Source organism: Mesoplodon densirostris, chromosome 16, assembly GCF_025265405.1.
Source record: "Mesoplodon densirostris isolate mMesDen1 chromosome 16, mMesDen1 primary haplotype, whole genome shotgun sequence".
NCBI lineage: Eukaryota > Metazoa > Chordata > Mammalia > Artiodactyla > Ziphiidae > Mesoplodon > Mesoplodon densirostris.
The window spans coordinates 75,973,867-76,000,535 of record NC_082676.1 but is presented as its reverse complement, the minus strand read 5'-3'; the positions used below and the strand labels follow the sequence as shown (position 1 = coordinate 76,000,535).

At 39.1% G+C, this 26,669-nt stretch overlaps 1 protein-coding gene across 1 annotated transcript in view; it reads right to left on the bottom strand.

Moving 5' to 3' along the window:
• PLCB4 (phospholipase C beta 4) overlaps positions 1–26,669 on the bottom strand; it is a 419,094-nt gene that overhangs the window by 153,892 nt on the left and 238,533 nt on the right. Inside the window, exon 4 of the mRNA XM_060120154.1 lies at positions 7,168–7,266. Coding sequence (XP_059976137.1) covers positions 7,168–7,251 — 84 coding nt within the window. The 5' untranslated portion in view covers positions 7,252–7,266. The remainder of the gene's footprint in view (positions 1–7,167; positions 7,267–26,669) is intronic.

Here is a 26,669-nt window from a genome sequence, read left to right as displayed (position 1 = left end):
ATAAATATGATCAGAATTGTTATCATTATGATGACTCTGTATCTTTCACTGTAAATACAAATAATGTGCTACAATTCCACTTTCTACTTTGTGAGCTGGATATCCTAACTCTGTGGGTACAATTGAGTTTAAATCACCCAAAACTGGGAATGAGATTAAAAGATGGCTATGTATCCTTTCCACATTATACAGGAACACTGTGTAGAGACCCACCCAAGGATGATTTATTTCTCTAGAAGAATGCCCCTTTGTTTGACTTATTATTTACTCTAGTTTAGGTCTCAGATTTTCTGAAGTTCACTAGATAAGTTGCAGCCATTTTTTGTTCTGTAAGGGATGCATGTGATTTGTGTCTGGTAGAAAAGACAACCTCAGGGGTTACGGTTTTATTACCCTCCAGGGCAGTAACCGGTTTTGTATCTAATTGACAAAGCTTGTTGCAGCTTTCCTTTCCTCTTCCTCCAGTGCTCTTACAACTAGACTTATCATCCTGCTGGTGTCCTCACTGAGGAGCTAAATAAATCTTTCAGTCAAAATGCTTTCTATGAGGATGTGTTTTTAGTTTTTTGCAAATTATATTTGTTAAATTATTTGCTTCACTGATGTGCAGCCTGGGGTATGTAGGGTGCCTGGGCCTTTTGGAGCTTCACTGAGTGCCCTACAGTTTGGTTTCAGAACAACCTTGGAAAGAGGCCAAATTCGGCCTGTCCCACTTGGCCTCACTTTAGCTTTTATTGATGCTGTATTTCCATATTCCTCTGGGATTTGCAACTACCATAACTGTTTCTGTTTTCCTGGCAGCAGTTGTGAGCACCAAGGGGCTCCGTTTCTGTGTGTGTGCAGGGGAGGGATTGGGGATGGCGAGTGGGAGGGGTTAGTAATAAAGACCAAGGCTTCTCCAGAAAAGGGCACTCCAACCCGGCAGCCTGCCTCAGATACAAAATCCCACAGGTGAGGAAAAGGGATAGCCCAACCCAAGCTGGCATTTGGGATGTGGTGGGGGAGGGGAGTCAGCTATAAAACATTCAAATCTCTGCTCTGGCTGCCACTAAGAAGACATGGCTGATGAAACTGCAGATCCCAGTTAAGCAAACTGAGAGCTCTTTCTGCGTGCTGGGGAAAGAGGATGGTATTTTAAAATCTGGTTGTAATTTAAGCTAATTGTCTAGAAAACTGTGTTGTCCAATAAGAGAGCCACCAGCCACATGTTACTATGTAAGCTTTAATTAAAATTAATTAAGATAAAACCTCATTTCCTCAGTCTCACTGGCCACTTTTGCTGTTGTTGTTGTTTTGTTTGTTTGCTTTCCCAATGTCAAACTGAATTAATTTTGCTAAAGAGAAACTCTTGCACTCTAAGAAAAATAAGTGCAGTCTAGATTTTGTGCACAGGTCGGGGAAAAAGCCCTGAGATTACCAACTGTGCATCACAATCCTCTTCACATGTGGTAACAGGCAGCCCAGATACAGACCATGTCCATCACTGCAAAGTTCTGCTGGTGACCACTTCTCTAGAAGGACGACAGACCACTTATCTTTCAAGGGAGAAAGGTCTTTAAAATTTTTGTGTGTTTAAGTATATCCATTGCCCTTCAAAGTTACACAAAAGTGGAGGTCTCAGGAGAGTCTGGATGGGAGAGTTTCAGCTGGACAAGGAACCACACTGCTCAGGATGAGAAGGGACCAGAATTTCCCATTTTCCTCCTTGGTTTGAGAGGGAGTTGTTTATTGTTTTTTTGGTTTCTAATTGGAATAAGAGGCATAGGGGAAAAAGGAAAAGGGTATATTGGAAAAGGATTCTGAGGGAGAGATCAAAAAAGAAAAGAAACAGGAACATGCTTCTTGGTGGAAGAGTGGGGCAAAAAATAAGGCAATGAGAGAGACACCTGTTGCCCCGGGTGACCTTTGAAATTTATTCTTCATGATATCTATTGTCTCCTACTGCATGCTGTAATTCTCCTCTGCTATCACCAAATTTTTAATAAAAGCCTATTTCACACAACATCCTTGTTCCTGAGGTTCAGTGATATAATGGGTTTAGGGAGAGAAATAAACTAGAGCAGGGAACAGTCCTGGGAACAGAGAGGTATGAAGGCACTGAGGAGCTGAGTGATCACAAGGCGGCTGTAGGCACCTAGGAATTCTAGGAAAGTCTGGAGAGAGCCCTGAATAGCCAGAGGATGAGGTCTTCAGCCCTTTAATAAGGACATGAAAGGCAAGTCAGGATGCCAGTTGAGTTAGAGACATTTGGGCTGCATGGGTTTTAAAAAGCACTGCTGTTTCTCTCCTCTGTGATAGAAAAATGTCTAAAGATTTTTACACCACTTGTTGTACCACTTAGGAAACAAAATATATTTTTCATGTGAGTAACTTAAAGTCAAGTACAGTTAGATAAAAACAGCTTTCAAAGTGGCAGGAGAATACAATCAGAGACTACAATGCAGGCTGCAGTTCCTGAAATTTTGGGCTATCTCAGAAGAAATCCCTCAGCAGAAATAATAAAATAATGCTTAAATACAGTTGCACTAGTTGCATTTATAGGCAAAATAATACATATTTATAAAACAGTGGTTAGTAAATGCTATTTTTTTCTGACCTAGTGAATGCTCACCCACTGATTAGAACACTTCCCTGCCTTCTTTAAACCAATACGTGGAACACAATTTAATGTTTACCTGATCCTTCAGACCGTCATGATAATGTTAGTTGCCATATGGTGCTGAAGGCATTTATGCCCCTTCACAAATGGCCCCTTTGCTGTGGCACTTTGGGGATGATCAGGTTGTGTTTTCTCTAATTCCTATTCCTCCCACTTGCTGTCAGCTGTCATTTCTCCCCACTGTTCATGCAAAAAACTGTAGAAACAAACCTTCACTGCTTATATTTGGTGCCTTGAAAATGTTAATGGCCGTGACTCTAAAGAACTAAATCTTACAGAATAGGGAATACAGTTGAGCCTTGAACAATGTGAGGTTTTAGGGCTGCCAACCCCAGTGCAGTTGAAAATATGAATATAACTTTTACAGTCAACCCTCCATATCCATGGTTCCACATCCGCTGATTTCAGCCAACTGCGGATTGTGTGGTACTGTGATAGGTATTTATTGTAAAAAATCCATATAAAAGTGGACCACACAGTTGAAAACTGTGTTATTCAAAGGTCGATTGTAATAAGAACAACTGGCTACAGTCCCATTTGAAACACTATTTGGCTTTCTGGTTTGAAAATTAATAAAGGGAAACCTTACTAAAATGGAGTCAGGGGACCAGAAGGAGAAGCTCTCACAAGGTACCACTGGACATCAACTATGGGAAGAATTGACAGTTACAGATCCCAGAGAAGAATCATCAATAGGAAAGAATCACCAATTACAGGCCCACAAAAGAAAAAGATGTGCATGGCATCTCCAACAAGATACTGACTAGCCCAGCAATGCAGCCCCTGAGTAACCTGCCAGCTCCCTGAACTCACACGTTTCTCCAATGGATTTTTGTTCAAAACAACCCCTCCTGACTTCCTCCTTTTTGTCTCTACAATAATATTCCCCTCCTTTGTTCTATGGACTTGTCTATAGCTTTTGCTGTAGCTTCCTTGTCCTGAATTGCAACTCCTCTTCTATTCCTAAGTAAATCCATTTTTGCTGATAAAATAACTGTTTTATTTTTAAGGTCAACACCAGTTTGATATGTTTTATGAAGAGGCATTATTTACTTTATGAAGCTGAAAAGTTTTTGCTTATAATCCTAGTAAAATAGCACTTAAGAAAGTTGAAAGCTTAGCAAGATTGCATTTAATACTTGTTAAGATTTATTTCCTTCTAGCTTTACCTCATTTTCAGATGAACCTGGAAGAAAAGTAAATGCCTTTAGAAGTGCAAATCATCAGTATTTTCTAAATATAAGTGAGTTATGATGATTAATAACCAAAAAAAATCATGAGAAATAAAAATGATTCAATGATGATAAACTTCCAGTTCATCAAATCACATTTCACTTTATCAAAAAATAGTACTCTTTCTCTAATTGGTTTCTGCTTATATGACAGCAGAAGAGATACTCAGCCAGTGATTACATTTAATCTCTTCAAAATGACCTTCTCTGAGGAACTGGAAGCCAGGAAGTATTTTTTAATTATCCTATAGATTTCCAGAGCCTGGGAAACTGCCTCAGAAAACCGCAAATCTTTTGGGATACTCTAGCAGATTCAGGGAGAGATGTCACTCGCCAGCTTATAATGAAGGGCAATGGCCATCAACATGGTGGCGTTGGTACTCAAACTAGACCTGACTTACCTGGGAGAAAAGGCTTGGAAATGCCTCTAAGTTAGCCCTTGGCCTCCTTGCCAAGTTGTGTAAAGTGGACAAAAGTAGTCAAGTGAACTTACTTTGCATTCAGCTTGAACTCTATCAAATTGTTGATATTGATAATTTTTAATTTAAAAGATGAAAATTAGATATGATTTACTCTAACATTTTGAATGTGTTGAAGTACAGATTTCCACACAGGTCTCAAGGACCTCTCACCATTTCAATTATCAAGAAAATGAACAAACTATAATAAAACCAAACCGAGTTGGAATCAATTGTATCTAAAATCCCCCTTTATTTTTTAACAACATCTTTATTTGAGTATAATTGCTTTACAAAGGTGTGTTAGTTTCTGCTTTATAACAAGGTGAATCAGTTACACATATATGCCCATATCTCCTCCCTCTTGCGTCTTGCTCCCATCCTCTCTATCCCACCCCTCTAGGTGGTCACAAAGCACGGAGCTGATCTCCCTGTGCTATGTGGCTCCTTCCCACTAGCTATCTATCTACATTTGGTAGTGTATATAAGTCCATGCCACTCTCTCACTTCATCCCAGCTTACCCTTCCCCCTCCCCCTGTCCTCAATTCCATTCTCTACGTCTGCGTCTTTATTCCTGTCCTCCCCCTAGGTTCTTCAGAACCATTTTTTTTTTTATTCCATATATATGTGTTAGCATACGGTCTTTGTTTTTCTCTTTCTGATTTACTTCACTCTGTATGACAGACTCTAGGTCCATCCACCTCACTACAAATAACTCAATGTTGTTTCTTTTTATGGCTGAGTAATATTCCATTGCATATATGTGCCACATCTTCTTTATCCATTCATCTGTCAATGGACACTTAGGTTGCTTCCATATCCTTTAAAATCCCCCCCTTTTTTTTTTTTTTTTTGCAGTACGCAGGCCTCTCACTATTGTGGCCTCTCCTGTTGTGGAGCACAGGCTCCGGACATGCAGGCTCAGTGGCCATGGCTCATGGGCCTAGCTGCTCTGTGGCATGTGGGATCTTCCCGGACCGGGGCATGAACCCATGTCCCCTGCATCGGCAGGTGGACTATCAACCACTGCACCACCAGGGAAGCCCTAAAATCCCTTTTGATACTAGATATTTACAGTGAATTTGGCAATTGTAGGCATTCTGCTAGTCCCTGGAGAGAAAAAGATAAGTAAAATATGGTCCTTGACCTCAAGAAACTCAGAGTATACTAGGAAAGACAAAAACATTAAATGAAATGTGACTGCAGTATAGTATGTGCAAGGGTAGTTTAGTGGTAACACAAAGGAGTGATCAATTCTTATCAAATGGGTCAAGGGAGATATCAAAGAGTAAAGATTTCTCATCTGGGTTCTGAAGGATAAATAGGAGTTTTCCAGTCAAACAAGGAGGGATAAGTGCCTTTCAGGAAAAGGCAGAAGTAAGCACAAAGCATGAAATAGAATAGTTTATTGGGGAAATATTAAGCGTATTCTTAGGGTTAAAACAGAGAGCGTTTGTAGAAAACTGGTGGGAAATGAGGCTGTAGAATTAGGCAGGAGCCAAATTATGGAAGACCTGTACTGCATTCTGATGAGTCCCCTTTATCCTATAAGAGGGAGTCATGGAAGCATTTTAAATAGAGGAAGAAGAGGTTCTGATTTGTATTTTCAAGATTACTCTATGATGACAACTATGGAAGAGGAAAAACAATTAGAAAACAGACTAGGAGAAAACTCCAAAAGAGTTAACAATGGTTGCCTCCAGGTGGTAGAAAATTGTTTTGTTTCTTCTTATAGCAGAATGATGTTCTTTCAGGGAAGCAGTAAAGTTTCAGTAGTATAGATAGCTGTCATCGCAATACTTCAATTCAGTATGAAGAATACTGACTACATTTGGGTCCATCCTTTGCCTTTCTCACTTCTGTTTACACAAAACTACTATGGTACAAATCTAGAGAGTATTATGATACATATTTTTGAAAAACCAAGTCAACCAGTTAGTGAGTTGTGTCAGCCCACAGACCTCACGAAAAGGCCTGATGATCTGAACCCCTGGGAGGCCACCACGATGAGCCACATACATTCCACTGATTTTGAAGGGAACCAACTCTGACTCTGCATGAAGTCTGAACAAGTTTTGCATCTTACTTTGCCTTAGAGGCAACACAGTATCATCACACATCCCTCCACAAGCCACCTCAAATTCAAGTAAACTCCAAGAAAAACAACATGTTAACAATGCAAAGGAGGCTTCCACTCTCCATCCTAAACCTTCTGAACAGACAGGTGGCCCAAAGCCCCTGGTTTCTAGAAAGTCTGGAGCCATCACCACCTTGCAAGGGCACAAGCAATAAATAATAGAAGCAGAGGCACACAAAGCTTTGGTCAAACTGATGTGTATAAATGAGATGAGCAAAGCACGTGACCAGCACAAAGTCCAATCACTACTACAGTTATGACAAATAGAAAGTGTTATGAGGAAAGCCTGACAGAAGCACTTCATTAAGCAAAAACTATTACTCCATGAAACTCATCTGTAAGACAAGCAAAATAATGGCAACAATCTTATAAGGTTATTATAAGGAATTGAACAAATAATACACAAGAAGTGCTTAGAAAGTTGTCTGGCACACAGTAAGCACATAATAATTTATAGTATCATCATTATTACTATATCTGGCACAGGGAGAGTGCTCAGTAAATTATAGTATCATTATCATTATTATTATATCTCATAACTTTGACTCTTTCCAACTATTCCAGCTTATAAATCTCCAGGATATTCTTACTTATGTCAAAGACTATTTACTCAATACTGTGATTAAAATGAAATAATTATAAGAATGTTTTGAGAGAAACGATTAATAATGCTTCTTTACCTCTTCATATCTGTCAAAAACTGCTCCTTCTTGCAAAAACGAAGGAACTTCCTTCTGCCAATTAAATTCATAAGGTTTGGCCATGATTATATTTAAGACCTGAAAATGAAAAAGGGTATCTCATTAGTGAACACAATTAAAAAACAAGTGAAGATCAAAGGTTAATCATTTGATATTTACGTGTTTGAAAAAGCTTTTCTTCATACACATAGACTAAGTCCATAAATTGTCTTTTTTTTTTTTCTTCTTCCCTTCATCTGACCCTGAATTCCCTTCTCCTGGTTGTTTGGTGATCATTTGGTGATTGTTTGGGAAGCTTCCCCCTTCCTCTTCAAATCCTATAAAATAATTATGTATATATAAAATCTGATATCATCAGATAAAAGAAAGAAACCACACACCTAAACCTACATACAGCAGAGGACTGCTGCACAGAGTGAGAGGTTCTACAAGCCTCCACTACAAGGTGAACTCATGGCCAGGGGGAGTCGACAGGTGATGGGGTTGTAGAATAAACTAGGAGTAGCTGTAATTTTTATTTCTCTTGGTCCTCTCTTTAGCCCTCTCTCACCCCCTCCTCCCTTGGGCCATGCATTGAACAACAGAATGTCTGCTTTGTAGCATAGGCAGTGAGTATGACATTGAAGGGAGGCTGGCATTGTCCAGAGTGGCTGCCTACACTTAGGAAGAACTGGGTGTTCCTTTTACCCACCCTTCTTAGCATCCTGCACCATGGTGTGCATGCAATAGCTGTAAACAGGGCGTCTTAAATGAAAAGGATCACCAATAAGAATCACCAAATATTTGAGCAATGCAAAGAACACAGAAGGCAGACACCAAACACAGTAAATAGAAGAATTTACACCCAAGAAAATAGAGTTAACAGGACAAACAGAATCTGACTTTGACTTAAGGATGGCTGATATCCTCAGAGGGAGGAAAGAGTGAATTCTCTTCCCCAAACACAATTAACTACAGATTCTAGAAATTTTAAAGATTGTTGTAGTCAAACTCCTAATAAATAGGTGACCTTCCCTGTAAAGAGAATTCATATGAAGTGCTGAGCCAAGGAATTCTTACAGAATACAACACAAAAAGAAACAGACAGCATGACTGAAAAATTTAGAGAGATGGAAAATGGAAACAGAAGATTCAAAAACCACCTTATTGAAGGATGTCTTCTATTAGAAAGAGAGAAAGTAAATCCAATGGAAAGATGGGAACAATTAAAGGAATAGTAGAAGAACATTTCTGAAATCTGAATATTTGTGCTCTCAGTGTGAAAAAATCCAGTGATGCAGTAGGTATAAATGGGGGAAAAAATACACACACCTAAACATTCTTTGAGGTGACTAAGAACAAACAATATAAAGAGAAGTTACAAAATTTCTCAGAGATGCATAGAGAGAAGACAATTTAGAATTGAATGGCAATCAGCATGGAATCAGGCACACCATCAGAGTATTACACATGAGAAGACAGTGGAGCAGTAACTGCAAAGTTTTGAGGGAAAGTAACTGTGGACTAGAAACTCTGTGACCAATGGAATAATGGTTTAATTGTTAGGAAAAGATATATTTACAGACTTTCTAGGTATCAAAAAGGTTTAATAACCTACTCTGAAAGAGTTGATGTATTATATATTCTGTCAAGAAGAAAATGAAATCTAGAAAAATAAGAGATATGGGAAGTAAGGTTGGAAGGAAGGAAGGGGAAAGGAAGGAGAAAGGAAGGAAGAAAGGAAGGAAGAAAGAAAGGAAGGAAGAAAGAAGAAAAAAGTTTAAAAAAGAGACAAATTTTACTCTTAAGTCTTTTGTATTATATAAAAAGAAAAATATATAGAAATTACAATCTAGCATCCAAATTCCAGATTATATCAACAGAGGTAGGTGCTGGAGGGAAGGAAATATGGAACAAAGGGAGGTAAAAAACATTTTAGGGAGTGCAATATAGGTAGTTAAAACTCTAGATATTGGCAGAAAAATAGAAGATCAATTATGAGTGTTAAAAATTTAAGAATTTTCCTAATATTAAATTTTAAATGGAAAGTATAACTTGCAAATAAATGAGGGAAAAAATAGAACGAAGAAATGTGAGTCTCCTTTAAAAAGGAAACAGATAAAAGATGTGGGAAAGGAGGGGGAAAAAAAGAAGAACACACAATAACTGGAAAACACAAAGTAAAATGACAATGTATTACTAACTGTAATAAATATGAATTGGCTAAATCCATTTATAAAAGACAGATGCTTTCAAATTAGGTAACATTATAGTTGTTTACCAGAAATATTTATAAAATAAAAATTATATAGGACATTTGAAAATGAAGGGATGAAAAGAAGATATATAACAGGCACACTCTGGGAAAGGAAGAGATGTAACACTAATAATATTAGACAAAATAGACTTCAAGCAAAAAAGCAAGAGACAGTGATAAGTCATATTAAGAGAAGGGGTGATCAAAATTTTTCAGGTCATTAACATTAGATATGTGACCACACAGCATCAAAACATAGATTGAAAAACTGAAAATACAAAGAGAAACAGGCAAAGTCATAAACATATTAGGAGATAATGATTCTCATAAATTAATGGAAGAATATTGAGGATTTGAAAATCACACAAATTTAACCAAAGCAATTTAAATGACTCAAGTTAACATAATTGAAATATATTACTTAATGAGTTTAGGCCCAGCCCACACACATATATCTTTCCTTCATTCTCTCTTTGTACCCGGCTTCCCCAAACACATATAACAATCTCAAAATCTGATCATGATTAGGCCACAGAGAAAATCTCAGTACTTTCCAAGAGTCAGAAATTACAGTGTCCATGCTTACTGACCATGACTAGGCCAACTTATAAATTAATGACAGAGAGTGTGTAAAACCTACACACATATGAATTAAACATAAACATACACACTTCTAAATAATTCTTGATTTGAGCAGAATAGTCAAAAATTATAAACTTCTTAGAAATGAAAGATGGGAGTACTATATGTACATTAAAACCTAATCCCAAATAGTAAAACAATGACTGGTAAAAGTTAATTATTTTCTGAATATGCATATATTAGATAAAATTTGGCAGGTGTTGGGGAGAGAGACAGAGAGAGAGTCGGGGTAGGAAGGAGGATGAGGAAGAACCATAAACTCACAATATCCATGATGAAAGGTGGAGTGTAAATACAGAGAGAAGGTGAACACCATAAGAGATACTATGTATAACGTTAACCAAAATATTTGAAAACTTAAAGTGGATGTTTTTCAAAGTTAAAATAAATTTGGCTCAACAAATGAGCAGAACGCTTAAACAGACCAGTGATCTTGGGAGAAACTGAAAAAAATAGTAAAAGATTAGGCCCAGATGGTTTTACAGGTGAGTTCTACCAAATCTTCTAGGAAAAGGTAAATCTGTGTACCTACATTTTTCTAGGGCATAAAAAAATAAAATAAAATAAAATAGTAAAATAAAATAAAGCTACTACCCAACTCATTTCACAAGTCCCTTATCAGACCCTGACAATGACACCACAAAGGGTTAATAAGAAACCAACCAACCAACCCTAGAGCTTATTCTCACAGAGAAAAACCTCTGGTAAAATATAAACCAATCTATTCCAGAAAGTTACTGAAAGAATAATTTGGGATGTTTCCACACTGAAAACAATCAATGTGATTCACTAAGAAGCAAAGTCTAATACATGTGCACATTACAAGATGATGTGAAGCTGAACGTGAAAAGTCTCTAACATATACCATTAAATGAAAACCACGTTTTTGCAGCAAGCCATGTAATGATATGGAATAGGAACAGTGTGACACCATTTACCTAAATACATAGCCACAGAATGACATGAACAGTATAGTAAAAACACACACACAAGGCAAAACTATATATTTTTCTAGGTAAATATTCGTGCATATAAATAAATTATTACAAAGTTTGGAAAGAACCTTGGAAATTTGACTCTGCTTACTTCTGGGGAGGGAACAAAGCTTGGGGCTGAAAGTCAAGATATCTTTCATGTTATCTCTGTCCTGGACTTTTTTTATTATGAGAATATATTCCTGCATTCATGTGCTGCTTGTGTAAATAAAAAAGAATGCAAATTTCAAAAAGGAGAAGAAAAAGTTGATATCACACAGATAGGCAGACGCATGAATCTTTAGTCCCAAATAATTTAAAGCAGACGAAGAGCACATTAGGTCACGTTTCAAGATAGCTTCTTCCCAATGGCAACCATTGGTGTTTGAAGGAGGAACTCATGCAGTATTTATTACTGACCAGGATAAAAACTGATGAAAGCATGAGGGGCATTCTAACCAGCCCAGACTGAGGCAGGAAGCAGCCCTCCATTCATCAGTACCAAGGCCTCCCATGGAAAGCCAAGGCAGACAAGCTATGCCAGTGGGAGAAGAGAGTCCCTCTGTGAGTAGGTTGGTCCATGTCTCAATCTCCCACAATGGTTGTGACTGGGTCTCTCTTCCTCTCTCTCTCTGCTTCTCTGCTCCTCTTCGTCTGCCTCTCTCTCTGTCTTTCCATACCCATTTCTCAGTGTCCACAAACACAGCCCCTCCACCCAAGGCTGTGTCAAAGAAAGCTTCTAGTGCAGTGATGTGCATTCCTGCCTTCTATGTTGTAAAACAGATCTACAGAGAAAAACGGACCTGCAGACCCCCCTCAGGCTATCATGGACGTGTTTTTCAGTGACCTATAATAAGATGAGTCAACTACAGGGACCTAAGTGTTAGCATGAAAGAAGGATGAAGAAACAACATGGTGGCTTCCCCGGTGGGCAAAACCCCTCTCCTCTGCAGGACTTCATGTGTTCTATGACCTTCCCACTCCTGCCAACCAACCCTTTCAATATTTCCTTTGGTTTTATTGTAAAGGGAATAGCAACAAGGGGTTTGCAATATGAAATGCTCACACCAAAAGTGAAATGAAAAGACAGCTTAGATCAACTTGTGTCATCTTTCATTGGCTTAACTCCAGTTCTCCCAGGATCTTTTCAGTAAAAGGACACACGGCAGACGTCCTCAGTACCTGAGGTTTCCCCGATTTCACTACTATCCTTACTACTAAAATATTCATGTCTACCTTGGGTACTAATTTCATCATAATGGTCTAATTATGTGAAGGATGTTGGTGGGAGCTAATGCAAAGAGGAGGGTAATTGTGACCTTAATCTCTAAAGAGCTTGACAGTGGAGGTAGGAGCTCATCTCACTGCTTACTTTTCCTGAGCTTTGGATTTCTGAACAAGTTAGATGGCATTTCAGAAAAATGACATTGGAGTATCCTGAATTTTCCCAGTTTTAAACAGGATTTGGGGGAGGGAGTCCCCTGCTCCTTGAACTGTCTCGGAAATACTTCCTCAGGTCTGTCATTAGGGGCAGCGGCTGGCTTATTTTATGTAGATGGTACAACTATGACCTGCAGACCAGAAAACATTGGGCCAGCCAGTCATGTTTAATAACAGTTTGATCCAGGTAATTGACTATTAAACGGGAATAAATGAGGTATGTGTCACAATCCAACTGACTCCAGAAAAAGTTAAAGGGACAAATAGTTACTTCTTTTAAAAGTCAGGGAGCGGGGAACTGGCCACTCTGTTTGCAATGATCTCAAAGCTCCACCCACAGCTAACTGATAAAAAATCAAAAAGCAAACAAAAACAAAACGCTTTCACTGCCATGCCAAAGGCTCCTCTCCTCAAATTTTCTGGCTAGCCTTCTAAGGTCTCATTTACAAGATACTTCATGGTTCAGTTGTCTCCTGGAAGAACATTACCTCACCCCACAGAGCCCACAGGAAAGGGTCCTTCTTAAGGAACACGGGAAGTAAAGGAGAATTTACACAAAAAATGGATATAGAACTCGGTACCTTTTCCAGAGTAAACACCTTGAGTAACTACTGGAGGGAGGCCAATGGGCTTTTAAATAGTCTCCTTGTTTCTAAATTCTTATGCAACTGGAATGGATTAGCTGTTACATTGGCTACAGAGGAAAAACTCCCAGGGTTGCAGGGAGGGGACGAGAGAGAGGGGCAGTCCCTAGAAGACCTTGTTTCAGAGCAAGTGGCAAAAAGCTCCTTCTAAAGATGATAAGGGACTGAAAGCGTTCATGGGGAGGACCACCAGGGAGCGCAGGTCGGCTGTGGGGATCCAAATACTCAAGGAGGATGTGCCCATCACCCAAGAAGATGGCTTTCCTTCCACTCACTCATTCAGTTGGGGTGAACCGAGGAAGGGCGGCTCTTTGTTTGTTGGTCTGCTCTGCCCCGCATCTTTAAATCTGCTGTCTAGAAGGTGGTCTTCAAAGCTTACCAGACTACCTATCCCAGATATGCTAGCTCAATTATGGAGTCAACTCTTCTCCCCAGGCCAGTTGGGCCAAAACTTTGGCAAATAATTTTTTGTTTCTGGACCTATGTCTCATGTTCTGGTAGAGAGCAGACAGGGGGGTGTACACGAGATCAGGTATATTTAAGGTCCTGGGTATTGCAGGCTGAATCACGGCCCCCCAAAGATACCTATATCCTAATATCTGAAACCTATAGGCATTACCTTATATAGCAAAAAAGGACTTTGCAGATGTGATTAACTTTAGGATCTTGAAGATGGAGAGATTCTCTTGGATCTTCCCAGGGGGCCCTCAATGCTACCGCAAGTGTCCTTATAAAAGGAGGTAGGGGGAGATTTGACACAAACGAAAGGGGAGGCAATGTGACCACTGAGGCAGAGATTGGAGTGATGCGGCCACAAGTCAAGGAGTGTTGGCAGTCACCAGAAGCTGGAAGAGGCAAGGTACAAGTTCTTCTCTCCAGCCTGGAGGATGTGTGGTCTTGCAGACACCTTGATTTCAGACTTCTGGCCTCCAGAACTACGAGAGAATAAACTTCTGTTGCTTTCAGCCACCAGTTTGTGGTAACTTTTTTAACAGCAGCTCAAGGAAACAAATAGAGTGGGCCCTCTGAAGCTGGGCATAGCAAGTTGCCAAATCAATCTGAAATGGAGAAAGGACAGCTCTGCCTTGAGGGATGGGCATTCAACATGTGTTTGTTCAACTGAATCTAAGAAAGACAGAAAGAAAAGTAGAATAGAATTTCATCTAGAAATGAACTCAGATAACTCCTGTCCTTCTATTCCAATGCCCCTTTGAAAAGTAATTTCTACAGTATATCTTTCCCCTAGATCCAAATGCCATTTAACAATTTTGCACCTCAGCAATAAGTACGAACTTTAAATAAACCCTGCAGCTTCCCCCAAGCCAACCAAGTCATTCTCCACTTTTTGTTTCTATTTGTGAACAAATGAATTCGTCTGAAAAAGCGTTTGCTTCCACTTGATAACACACAGCTTTCAAGTAAACAAACAGGCACCATGGCTCAGTTATGGATTTTCTTAAGTGAAACTTTTACCTTTTACCTTCCACGTTACAACAAAAAAGTTCCATAAAGAATTAATCCCTTCCCTATCCAACCATATAAATCTCACTAAACCAAATAACCCATGACCTTAAATGACCCCATGTTGAGAACAACCATCATTGTTTCCCAGAACACAGAGGTTTGGGATAAAAATTCCACTGATGAAAAAGTCAATTAGTTGACTCCATCAAGCACATTTCAACGTCCTGCTCCTCAATCTTTAAATAAGGTAATCTTTATATTTCTAAAACAGAAGTACAGCTACAGCAGATCACCCAGAGCCTTTAAATAAATGGCTTTAATTCAAGTAAGAATTTAATTTGACACTGATATATTGCATCATTAATGACAATTTCTCCATTTGCTAAAAATAGCTCCATTTTTATCAAGCCATTAAATAACCTTTTTAAAAAGCATATAAAGTGTGCAGGACTAAGAAAATGATAATAGGCAAAGTCCAGGGTTGGAGGTAAGGGCATTCTTGTATAGTTTAATGAAAAATCATTTTGCAATACATTTCTATAGCCTTGAAAATGTATACAAAATCTATGTACAAAGACACTTTCTCACTGCTGTGCTGTTTATGGGGAATAGCACTGCTGTGCTATTTGAGTCATCTTTATATGAACAACAGTAAGCAATTTGTTACATATACGATAGTATTTAAATATTCTATGCCCATTAAAAATAATGTTTTCAATGAATAGTTCTTTGCTGAACAAGAGCAAATTTAGAATAGTTTCTAAAAATATTCACAATTCTTGGCAAGCAAATACAAATGTTCTCAATATATTATTAAGCAAGTTAAAAAGCTGGTTACAAAATTGTTTGTAAGTATGATCCAAATTTTTATGTGTTACGTACACGTTCCTTACACACACACAAACACACACACACACTTTTTTTTGAGGGGGGGTACACGGGCCTCTCACTGTTGTGGTCTCTCCCATTGCAGAGCACAGGCTCCAGACATGCAGTCTCAGCAGCCATGGCTCAAGGGCCCAGCCGCTCTGTGGCACGTGGGATCTTCCCAGACCGGGGCACGAACCCGTGTCCCCTGCATTGGCAGGCAGACTCTCAACCACTGTGCCACCAGGGAAGCCCACACACACACTTTTTAATAGAGGAAAAAGACAAGAAAAATATACACCAAAATATTGTACAAACAGTAGTTACACAGTGGTGACATAATTTTAGGTTATTTTTATTTTTTTAAATACTTTCTGTATTTTAACATTTACAGTGACTATAATTTTTATATTCAAGAAAAATGTGTTGAAAGTAAAGAGATGATATTAAAATTATTTTTTCTCATAAATCGATTTCTATGTCCATGTTTTCCACCAGAATTCCTGGCAAGAACAAATACCAGGAAAAGACTAATACATAAAGCTCTAAAATGCTCTTTTCCTTTCAAGAAGTAAAATCTTGACTATACATCAGGAGCCTCATACACACCAGTTATAACTTATTCTTAGGAAGGAGTTACTTAATATTACTGACTAAAACTTGGGTATTAACTCTGAAACTTCGAGTATACTTACATTTAGAAATAAAACAGATTATGGTGGTGCTGGATTTAGTCTTTAAGGAATTCTGAACTAAAGAACCCTAAGGCATTTGCCATGATTCATCTATTAAATTCATAATTAATACATAATAAGTATATTTATTTATTAATAAAGCACCACTTGGTCCAAAATAATTTCCTGGAGTTTATAAAAGACACAAATTAAACAGGAATAAAATAAAAACAACAAACATCTACTCTTTGACTCTGTCTCCCCTGGTCAACATTAATCATACTTAAGAGGTAAACATAATATTCTTAAAACTTAATAATTACAAAATAGATGAATAAAAATATTAAAATAAATTGCCTTTATAAATTTATTAGGTATAATTATGATTATATTACAGGGTTCATTATATCAGAATTTTACAAAACATGTCTAAAAGATGCTTGACTATCCGGGATATTTAGGATCAGCTTCATTTGAAGATAATGAATAACTATTGACATATAATTCAGTCTGTAATGACCAGTTTTAAAGAAATTAGAATATGATGAAGTATATAGTTTCCCAAGAAAAGAACTGATTTGTTTCAAAACATTGTTTGGCTGTTCGTGTCTGCCTGCAGCAATTCCCTTGGAAATGACTTCTGGGTATACATGCGAGCCCTCCAAGATCCTCTTGAACAAGTTAAAAATTGAAATTGTGTTAAAAGTAATTGTCTATGACTATGGTTCTCTGACCTGATAGTGCCTTGCTATTCACCTCTTCCCTCTCAGTTAAGATTCTCTGAAGGACTCAGGTAGAGACCCGGGATTAGGGACCAATATTGGTGAAGGAGGATTCCATGTCAGACATTCAGAGCAGCAAGTATGAAGCCTTCTGAGGTTCCATTTCCTCAATATTTAGTAAGTCCTTGGCTTAACAGTATTATGGGGAGAGACCTTCAAGATGGCGGAAGAGTAAGATGTGGAGATCACCTTCCTCCCCACAAATACATCAGAAATACATCTACATGTGGAACAACTCCTACAGAACACCTACTGAATGCTGGCAGAAGACCTCAGACTTCCCAAAAGGCAAGAAACACCCCCACGTACCTGGGTAAGGCAAAAGAAAAAGAAAAAACAGAGACAAAAGACTAGGGATGGGACCTGTACCTCTGGGAGGGAGCTGTGAAGGAGGAAAAGTTTTCACACAGTAGGAAGCCCCTTCACTGGTGGAGACAGGGTGGTGGTGGAGGGGGGAAGCTTCAGAGTCACGGGTGAGAGTGCAGCAACAGGGGTGCAGAGGGCAAAGCAGAGAGATTCCAGCACAGAGGATTGCAGCCGGCCAGCACTCACCAGCCTGAGAGGCTTGTCTGCTCACCTGCTGGGGTGGGCGGGGCTGGGAGCTGAGGCTCCAGCTTAGGAGGTCAGACCCCAGGGACAGGACTGGGGTTGGCTGTGTGAACACAGCCTGAAGGGGGCTGGTGTGCCACAGCTAGCCAGGAAGGAGTCCAAGAAAATGTCTGGACCTGCCTAAGAGGCAATAGGAGAGAGTGCCTGAGGAGAGAGGATTCAGAGCTCTGCCTAAACGAGCTCCAGAGTTGGGAGTGAGCCACGGCTAACAGCGTGGACACCAGAGACGGGCATAAGATGCTAAGGCTGCTACTGCAGCCACCAAGAAGCCTGTTTGCAAGCACAGGTCACTATCCACACCTCTCCTCCCAGGAGCCTGTGCAGCCTGCCACTGCCAGGGTCCCGTGATCCAGGGACAACTTCCCAGGGAGAACACACAGCACACCTCAGGCTGTTGCAATGTTTGCCGGACTCTGCCACTGCAGGCTCACCCCAAATGCCGTACCCCTCCCTTCCCCAGACCTGAGTGAGCCAGAGCCCCTTAATCAGCTGCTACTTTAACCCTGTTCTGTCTGAGTGAAGAACAGATGCCCTCAGGCAACCTACAGGCAGAGGCGGGGCCAAATCCAAAGATGAACCCCAGGAGCTGTGCTAACAAAGAAGAGAAAGAGAAATCTCTCCCAGCAGCCTCAGGAGCAGCAGATTAAATCTCCACAATCAACTTGATGTACCTTGCATATGTGGAATACCTGAATAGACAATGCATAATCCCAAAATTGAGGCGGTGTGCTTTGGGAGCAACTATATATATATATATATTTTTTTTTTTCTTTCTTTTTCTCTTTTTGTGAGTGTGTATTTGTATGCTTCTTTGTGTGATTTTGACTGTATAGCTTTGCTTTTACATTTGTCCTACAGTTCTGTCTTCTGTGTTTTTTGTTTGTTTGTTGTTTTTTTTTTAGTAATTAGCCATTCTTATCATTGGTGGATTTGTTTTTTGGTTTGGTTGCTCTCTTCGTTCTTTCTTTCTTTCTTCTTTTTCTTGTTTTATTACTTTAAAATTTTTTTATTTTTAATAATAATTGTTTATTTTAATAACTTTATTTTATTTATTTATTTATTTATTTTCATTTCAGGAAAATATCTGTAAAAAATACGAATATATGCAGGCTAAACAATACACGACTTAATAACCAAGAGGCCACTGAAGAAATAAAAGAGGAAATCAAAAAATACCCAGAAACAAATGACAATGAAAGCACGACGACCCAAGTCCTATGGGATGCAGCAAAACCAGTTCTAAGAGGGAAGTTTATAGCAATACAATCCTACCTCAAGAAACAAGAAACATCTCAAATAAACAACCTAACCTTACCCCTAAAGCAATTAGAGAAAGAAGAACAAAAAGACCCCACAAAGTTCACAGAGGAAAGAAATAATAAAGATCACATCAGAAATAAATGAAAAGGAAATGAAAGAAACAGTAGCACAGATCAATAAAACTAAAAGCTGGTTCTTTGAGAAGATAAACAAAATTGATAAACCATTAGCCAGACTCATCAAGAAAAAAGGGAGAAGACTCAAATCAATAGAATTAGAAATGAAAAAGGAGAAGTAACAACTGACACTGCAAAAATACAAAGGATCATGAGAGATTACTACAAGAAACTCTATGCCAATAAAATGGGCAACCTGGAAGAAATGGACAAATTCTTAGAAAAGCACAACCTTCTGAGACTGAAGCAGGAAGAAACAGAAAATATAAACAGAACAATCAGAAACACTGAAATTGAGACTGTGATTAAAAATCTTCCAACAAAAGCCCAGGAATAGATGGTTTCACAGGTGAATTCTATCAAATATTTAGAGAAGAGCTAACACCTATACTTCTCAAACTCCTCCAAAATATAGCAGAGGAAGGAACACTCTGAAACTCATTCTATGAGACCACCATCGCCCTAATGCCAAAAACACACAAAGATGTCACAAAGAAAGAAAACTACAGGCCAATATCACTGATGAACATAGATGCAAATATCCTCAACAAAATACTAGCAAACAGAATCCAACAGCACATGAAAAGGATCATACACCATGATCAAGTGGGCTTTATGCTAGGAATGCAAAGATTCTTCAATATATGCAAATCAATCAATGTGATAAACCATATTAATAAATTAAGGATAAAAACCATATCATCATCTCAATAGATGCAGAAAAAGCTTTCGACAAAATTTAACACTCACTTACAATAAAAACCCTCCGGAAAGTAGGCAGAGAGGGAACTTACTTCAACATAATAAAGGCCATATATGACAAACCCACAGCCAACGTCGTTCTCAATGGTGAAAAGCTGAAAACATTTCCACTAAGATCAGGAACAAGACAAGGTTGCCCACTCTCCCCACTATAATTCAACATAATTTTGGAAGTTTTAGCCACAGCAATCAGAGGAGAAAAATAAATAAAAGGAATCCAAGTCAAAAAAGAAGATGTAAAGCTGTCACTGTTTGCAGATGATATGATGCTATACGTAGAGAATCCTAAGGACTCTACCAGAAAACTACTAGAGCTAAACAATGAATTTGGTAAAGTAGCATGATACAAAATTAATGCACAGAAATCTCTTGCATTTCTATACATTAATGAAGAAAAATCTGAAAGAAAAATTAAGGAAACACTCCCATTTACCACTGCAACAAAAAGAATAAAATACCTAGGAATAAACCTACCCAAGGAGACAAGAGACCTGTATGCAGAAAACTGTAAGACATGATGAAAGAAATTAAATATAATACAAACAGATGGAGAGATACTCCATGTTCTTGAGTTGGAAGAATCAACATTGTGAAAATGACTATACTACCCAAAGCAATCTACAGATTCAATGTAATCCCTATCAAACTACCAATGGCATTTTTCAGAGAACTAGAACAAAAAATTTCACCATATGTATGGAAACTCAAAGGACTCTGAAAAGCCAAAGCAATCTTGAGAAAGAGAAATGGAGCTGGACAAATGAGGCTCCCTGACTTCAGACTATACTACAAAGCTACAGTCATCAAGACAGTGTGGTACTGGCACAAAAACATAAATATAGATCAATGGAAGAGGATGGAAAGCCCAACGATAAACCCCCACACATATGGTCACCTTATTTATGATAAAGGAAGCAAGAATATAAAATGGAGAAAAGGCAGACTCTTCAATAAGTGGTGCTGGGAAAACTGGACAGCTACATGTAAAAGAATGAAATTAGAACACTCTCTAACACCATACACAAAAATAAACTCAAAATGGATTAGAAAAAAAAATGGATTAGAGACCTATATGTAAGGTCAGACAGTATAAAACTCTTAGAGGAAAAAATGGGCAGAACACTCTATGACAAAAATCACAGCAAGATCCTTTTTGACCCACCTCCTAATTTAAGGGAAATAAAAACAAAAATAAACAAGTGGGACCTAGTGAAAATAAAAGCTTTTGCACAGCAAAGGAAAATATAAACAAGATGAAAAGACAACCCTCAGTATGGGAGAAGATATTTGCAAATGAAGCAACTGACAAAGGATTAATCTCCAAAATTTACAAGCAGCTCATGTAACTCAATATCAAAAAACCAAACAACACAATCCAAAAATGGGCAGAAGACCTAAATAGACATTTATCCAAAGAAGATATACAGATTGCCAACAGACACATGAAAGAATGCTCAACATCACTAACGATTAGAGAAATGCAAATCAAAACTACATTGAGGTATCATCACACACCAGTCAGAACAGCCATCATCAAAAAATCTAGAAACAATAAATGGTGGAGATGGTGTGGAGAAAAGGGAACCCTCTTGCACCATTGGTGGGAATGTAAGTTGATACAACCACTATGGAGAACAGTATGGAGGTTCCTTAAAAAACTAATAATAGAACTACTATAAGATGCAGGAACCCAACTACTGGGCATATACCCTGAGAAAACCATAATACAAAAAGAGTCATGTACCAAAATGTTCATTGCATCTCTATTTACGATAGCCAGGACAGGGAAGCAACCTAAGTGTCCATCGAGTGATGAATGGATAAAGATGTGTCACATATATACAATGGAATATTACTCAGCCATAAAAAGAAACGAAGTTGAGTTATTTGTAGTGAGGTGGATGGACCTAGAGTCTGTCATACAGAGTGAAGTAAATCAGGAAGAGAAAAAAGAATACTGTATGCTAACACATATATATGGAATCTAAAAAAAAAAAAGAAGAAAAAAGCATTCTGAAGAACCTAGGGGCAGGACAGGAATGAAGATGCAGATGTAGACAATGGACTTGAGGACATGGGGAGGGGGAAGGGTAAGATGGGACGAAGTGAGAGAGTGGCATGGACTTATATATACTACCAATTGTAAAATAGATAGCTAGTGGGAAGCACCTGCAGAGCACAGGGAGATCAGTTCTGAGCTTTGTGACCACCTAGAGGGGTGGCATAGGGAGTGTGGGAGGGAGACGCAGAGGGAGGAGATATGCAGATATACATATTATGTATAGGTGATTCCCTTTGTTATAAAGCAGAAACTAACACACCATTATAAAGCAATTATACTCCAATAAAAATGTTCAAAAAAAGTATTATGTATGATCTTTCCGAAATATAAGATATTATTTATACATTAATGATTTTTGTGGTATTGAATTACAGACATGACTGTTAAAAATAAAAATGTGTTTGATAGGATGCAAGATAAATCAACCTTTAGGATATGAAAAATATATACAGAATGTGTTTCCTGGGGAGAGGAATATGTAATTCAACTGTTTTCTCTCTGACTTAATGGAATAACAAAACTGTCATAGAAAGAAAATTTTTGTAAACACATAAAAATTCTGCAAAGTAAAGGCATCTTATTTCTTTTATGCTTCTGATATAAAGTACCTTTGTTTTTACTGACTAAGGGAGTACAGCAAACAGCAGAAGGTACTTTATTACTACTGAGTACTTAAGGTAAACAGAGTTAACCTCAAGAGCCCTGATAAATACAACAGTACTGAGAAATAAGACAATTATTCAAACTTGTGATACGTGTAAACAAATGACTGGATTTTCCTCCCTTTTTCAAGAGCAGAATTTGATATTGTTTTCAAGACCAGAACTAACAGAATATATGGTCGATGTGTACAGTTTACCATGGATAGAAAAAACTTCCTGCTGAGTACCGGGTGTGAGCCACATACAATAATATTTGGGGAGAGTTCAGCCCTTCTCACTTTGACATAACGGTTCTGATAAGGTCTGGAGAAACAGGTAACAAAATGGTGACATGACAGATTAAGTACAGTTTTAAGTGGAGATCATAAATAGATTATAGAAATCACTCTGTCTTGGATCTTGATTCATGGTGTTCTTAATTGATCAGCTAAGACAGAAGTCTGGGGATTTGTTCTTGGAGAGCCCAGGGGTCCAGAGTGGGAACTAAGACCATGGGGGCTTGAATCAACTTTTCCCTCAGCCTTAGTTTCTTCTCAACTGGAGCACCCTTTGAGCTATTGATGGTAAGATCTGGATAGCCAAGCTGGGGACTCAAGTCTTCTGGGGACTCAAGCCAGGAGCATAAGGCAAAGATCAGAGGCAGTGTAGGCCCCATGAGCTTGCCTTTGATCAGTGGTTCTCAAAGCATGGTACCCAAATGGCAAACCTCATCTGGTACATTTTAGAAATGCAGAAATCTCAGACCCCACCCAGATCTTCTGAATCAGAAAATCAGATGGGAGGGTGGGGCTCAGATATCTATGGTTATTCCAAGTGGCCAGGTGGTTCTATGTCAGCTAAAATTTGAGAACAACTGCCTTGGGGCAAGTCTTCATCAAAGGGAAAAAGGCAAAAAAAGAAAAAGAAGGAAAGAAGGGTCTTCTGCTCTTCACCTATGGCCCAGGCCAGCTCACCAGGGAAAGAGACCCAATAGGCATTTGGGACTAAATCTCGGGTAAGAAATACAGATAGTCCGTTTGTGTAAACTGCACACTTCTCTCAAGGCCATGGAAAATCCAGGAGACAGAGATTCTGGGCCCTGGCACCTGCTTTCCAACCAAGACCAGGAGTAGAAAATAAAGGCCTAAAGTAAATGGGTAATTTTCTCAATCTGCGGGCCTCTCACTGTTGTGGCCTCTCCCATTGCGGAGCACAGGCTCTGGATGTGCAGGCTCAGTGGCCATGGCTTACGGGCCCAGCCACTCCACGGCATGTGGGATCTTCCCGGACCGGGGCATGAACCCGTGTCCCCTGCATCGGCAGGCAGACTCTCAACCACTGTGCCACCAGGGAAGCCCTCTCAATCATTTTTTCAAGCCTAATCCTTAAGGGTTAAGTCTAAAGAAGCTAGTTAAGGGACTTCACTGGTGGTGCAGTGGTTAAGACTCTGCACTCCCAATGCAGGGGCTGGGATTTGATCCCGGGTCAGGGAACTAGATCCCACATGCATGCTGCAACTAAGAGTTCACATACCACAGCTAAGGAGCTCACCTGCCACAACTAAGACCTGGAGCAACCAAATAAATAAATAAATAAATAAATATTTAAAAAAAAGAAAAAACAAAAGAAGCCAGTTACGGGTGACAGGTGACTTGAAGAAAGCAAATAAAGAATGACATAACTGAACAGTCAACACAGCATCTGTTTAATCTACAATGTAGACGCTGCAGTCACTTAACAAGTAACTTTAAGCACTTCCTTCTTTTGGCCCAAGTCTTCATGGTCCCTGATAACTATAAGCTGAGAGTACTAACATTTCTCCTAAGAACTCAAAAAGGAAAAAATTGAGTAAATAAAGATTCAACCAGCAAACTCAGCCTTTAAGGAGCCACAATTAACAAAAGAGCTGAGGAGAAAGATCATGTTAAAACATGAGGGTCTAGAAGAAACATTCCCTCGGCTGAGTGGAAAAGCAGCAGCATCCCAAAAGATGCTCAAAAAGTGTCATTTTGGGATTTCCCTGGTGGCACAGTGGGTAAGAATCTGCCTGCCAGTGCAGGGACACGGGTTCGATCCCTGGTCTGGGAAGATCCCACATGCCACGGAGCAACTAAGCCTGTGCACCACAACTACTGAGCCCGTGTGCTGCAACTACTGAAGCCCTACGTGCCTAGAGCCCGGGCTCTGCAACAAGAGAGACCACTGCTATGAGAAGCCGGCATACCACAACGAAAAGTAGCCCCCGCTTGCCACAACTAGAGAAAGCCCGTGCGCAGCAATTAAGACACAATGCAGCCAAAATGAACAAATAAATAATTATATATATATATATATATATATATATATATTAAACCAAAGTCCACCAAAGGCATTCTAAAAAAAAAAAAGGTCATTTTTCCCCTTCAATACTTCTCTCTGGATTTATCAGACTTGACTTATTGCCCCAAATACACTGAGCCTTTTGCATATTTTTCTTTCCCTCTCATTCCTGGACCTCTCTCCTAAATTTGGTTATCTCTGGTTATCCTTCAGATATCAGCATGAGAAACTGGGTTAGGTGCCACTCCTGTATTTTCACTGAAGCACACTGTATGTCTCTCTTTGCGGAACGAATCATGCTACACTGTAGGCAGCTCTTGTTTATCTGTTATCTTCACTATAGGAGGAACTCTGGGGAGGCCAGCCTCGTTTGCTACTATTTTTAGTGCCCAGCACAGCATACAGGGGACACTCAGTAAACACTGCATGACTGAAAGAATGAATATCTTATTCTGGGGAGGAACTCCCAACCAAGACGAAAAAACACCAAGGCAGAGGACAATAAACACTTCTCCTGTTATCCAAATGCACGTGTTGGTACCCTTTTTGTATGTACGTGATTTCTCCTCCAGGATCTTGAAATGCTGTTCCCACTCTCTTGTTCCAGACTCATACCATGCTGAGCCCCTGCTGCCTGGCTGGGACCCAGACTGAGAACAAGTTTCCATATTCACCTGGTTCTGTAGCCTGGTGGGGCCCATACATGACTTTTGGGCTGTACATCCCAACCTCCCATCTGCTGTGTCCCACCCTTAGCTCAGACCTCTGACCACCGATTCCCCTTGAGGGCTGCTCAGATTGGCTTCTGGGTCCTCCAACGTGGGACCACGCCCTGGGCATGTACTCATGGGGTGAGTGGTTTTCTTATCCATGGAGACTCCTTCTTTACAGAAGGCCTCCTGGGCTGTTCATAAGGTCTTCTCTCTGGTGCCCAGCCCTCCATACTTTGCCCTTCATTTGCCCTGGGACTGGCAAATTATTATCTGCCACAATTATTAGGCAAAACATCACCAACATGAATCACATGTATCAAGGGAGAAGAAAGCTCTCTATAGAGGCCCGATCTTGCCTTAATTATCTGCATATTTCAAAGGAATGATTTTTATTTTATCTTCACTTGAATAATCTATTGAACGTTGCCTTGGGTGTGTGTATGGAATAAGTCTGAAGACTGCAAAACAGGACTTCACAAAAAACAGGGACACTGTTTTGGACTAGGACCAGGCACACATTCAAGAGCTTGAAGAATCCTTTATTGTAAAAATGATTTTCTTATTAAAATAAACATACACAGACAATGGGTTCAAATTTAATCAAGATTCCTGGTATTTAAACATTCTCCAAGCGATTTTATTACTAGGTCTTTGTTATTATTATACAAGAGTTATAAGATGAGAATAAAGTATAAGGCCATGTATATTGGAACTGAGTCCAGACCATAAAAGGAGAAAATCAAATATTTTCCTTAGGTTGTGAGCTAAAAGGTATCCAAAATTAACCAGCTTTTATATGTTCACACACACAGGGGTACCACATGACCTGAAAATAAACTGTGGTCAAAGAGTTGTAACCTAAATAAACCTCAAATCTCACACAAATTCAATTATCTCCTTACATGTTCAAAATTGTTCTACCTCCATTCTCAAAAGCTTAAAACTAAGGCTAGAGATGGAACTAATAAAACAGAGACAGTGAGAAAAAGTTTCATGAAATTTAAGTTTTTAGGAGGTTGATTTTATTTTTTTCTATTCGTGCAAATTCTTTCCAAAGTCCCCAAACCTATCTTCATGGGGTTTTTGTTTGTTTGTTTGTTTTTAGGCACAACAGTACAATTAGTCTGAAATGAAAAAGAAGCAAAATCTTTAACCTCAGTTCATTTATGGAAAAAGTGTTAAAGGTCTTTGTGTTTTTGTTTTTGTTTTTTTCCCC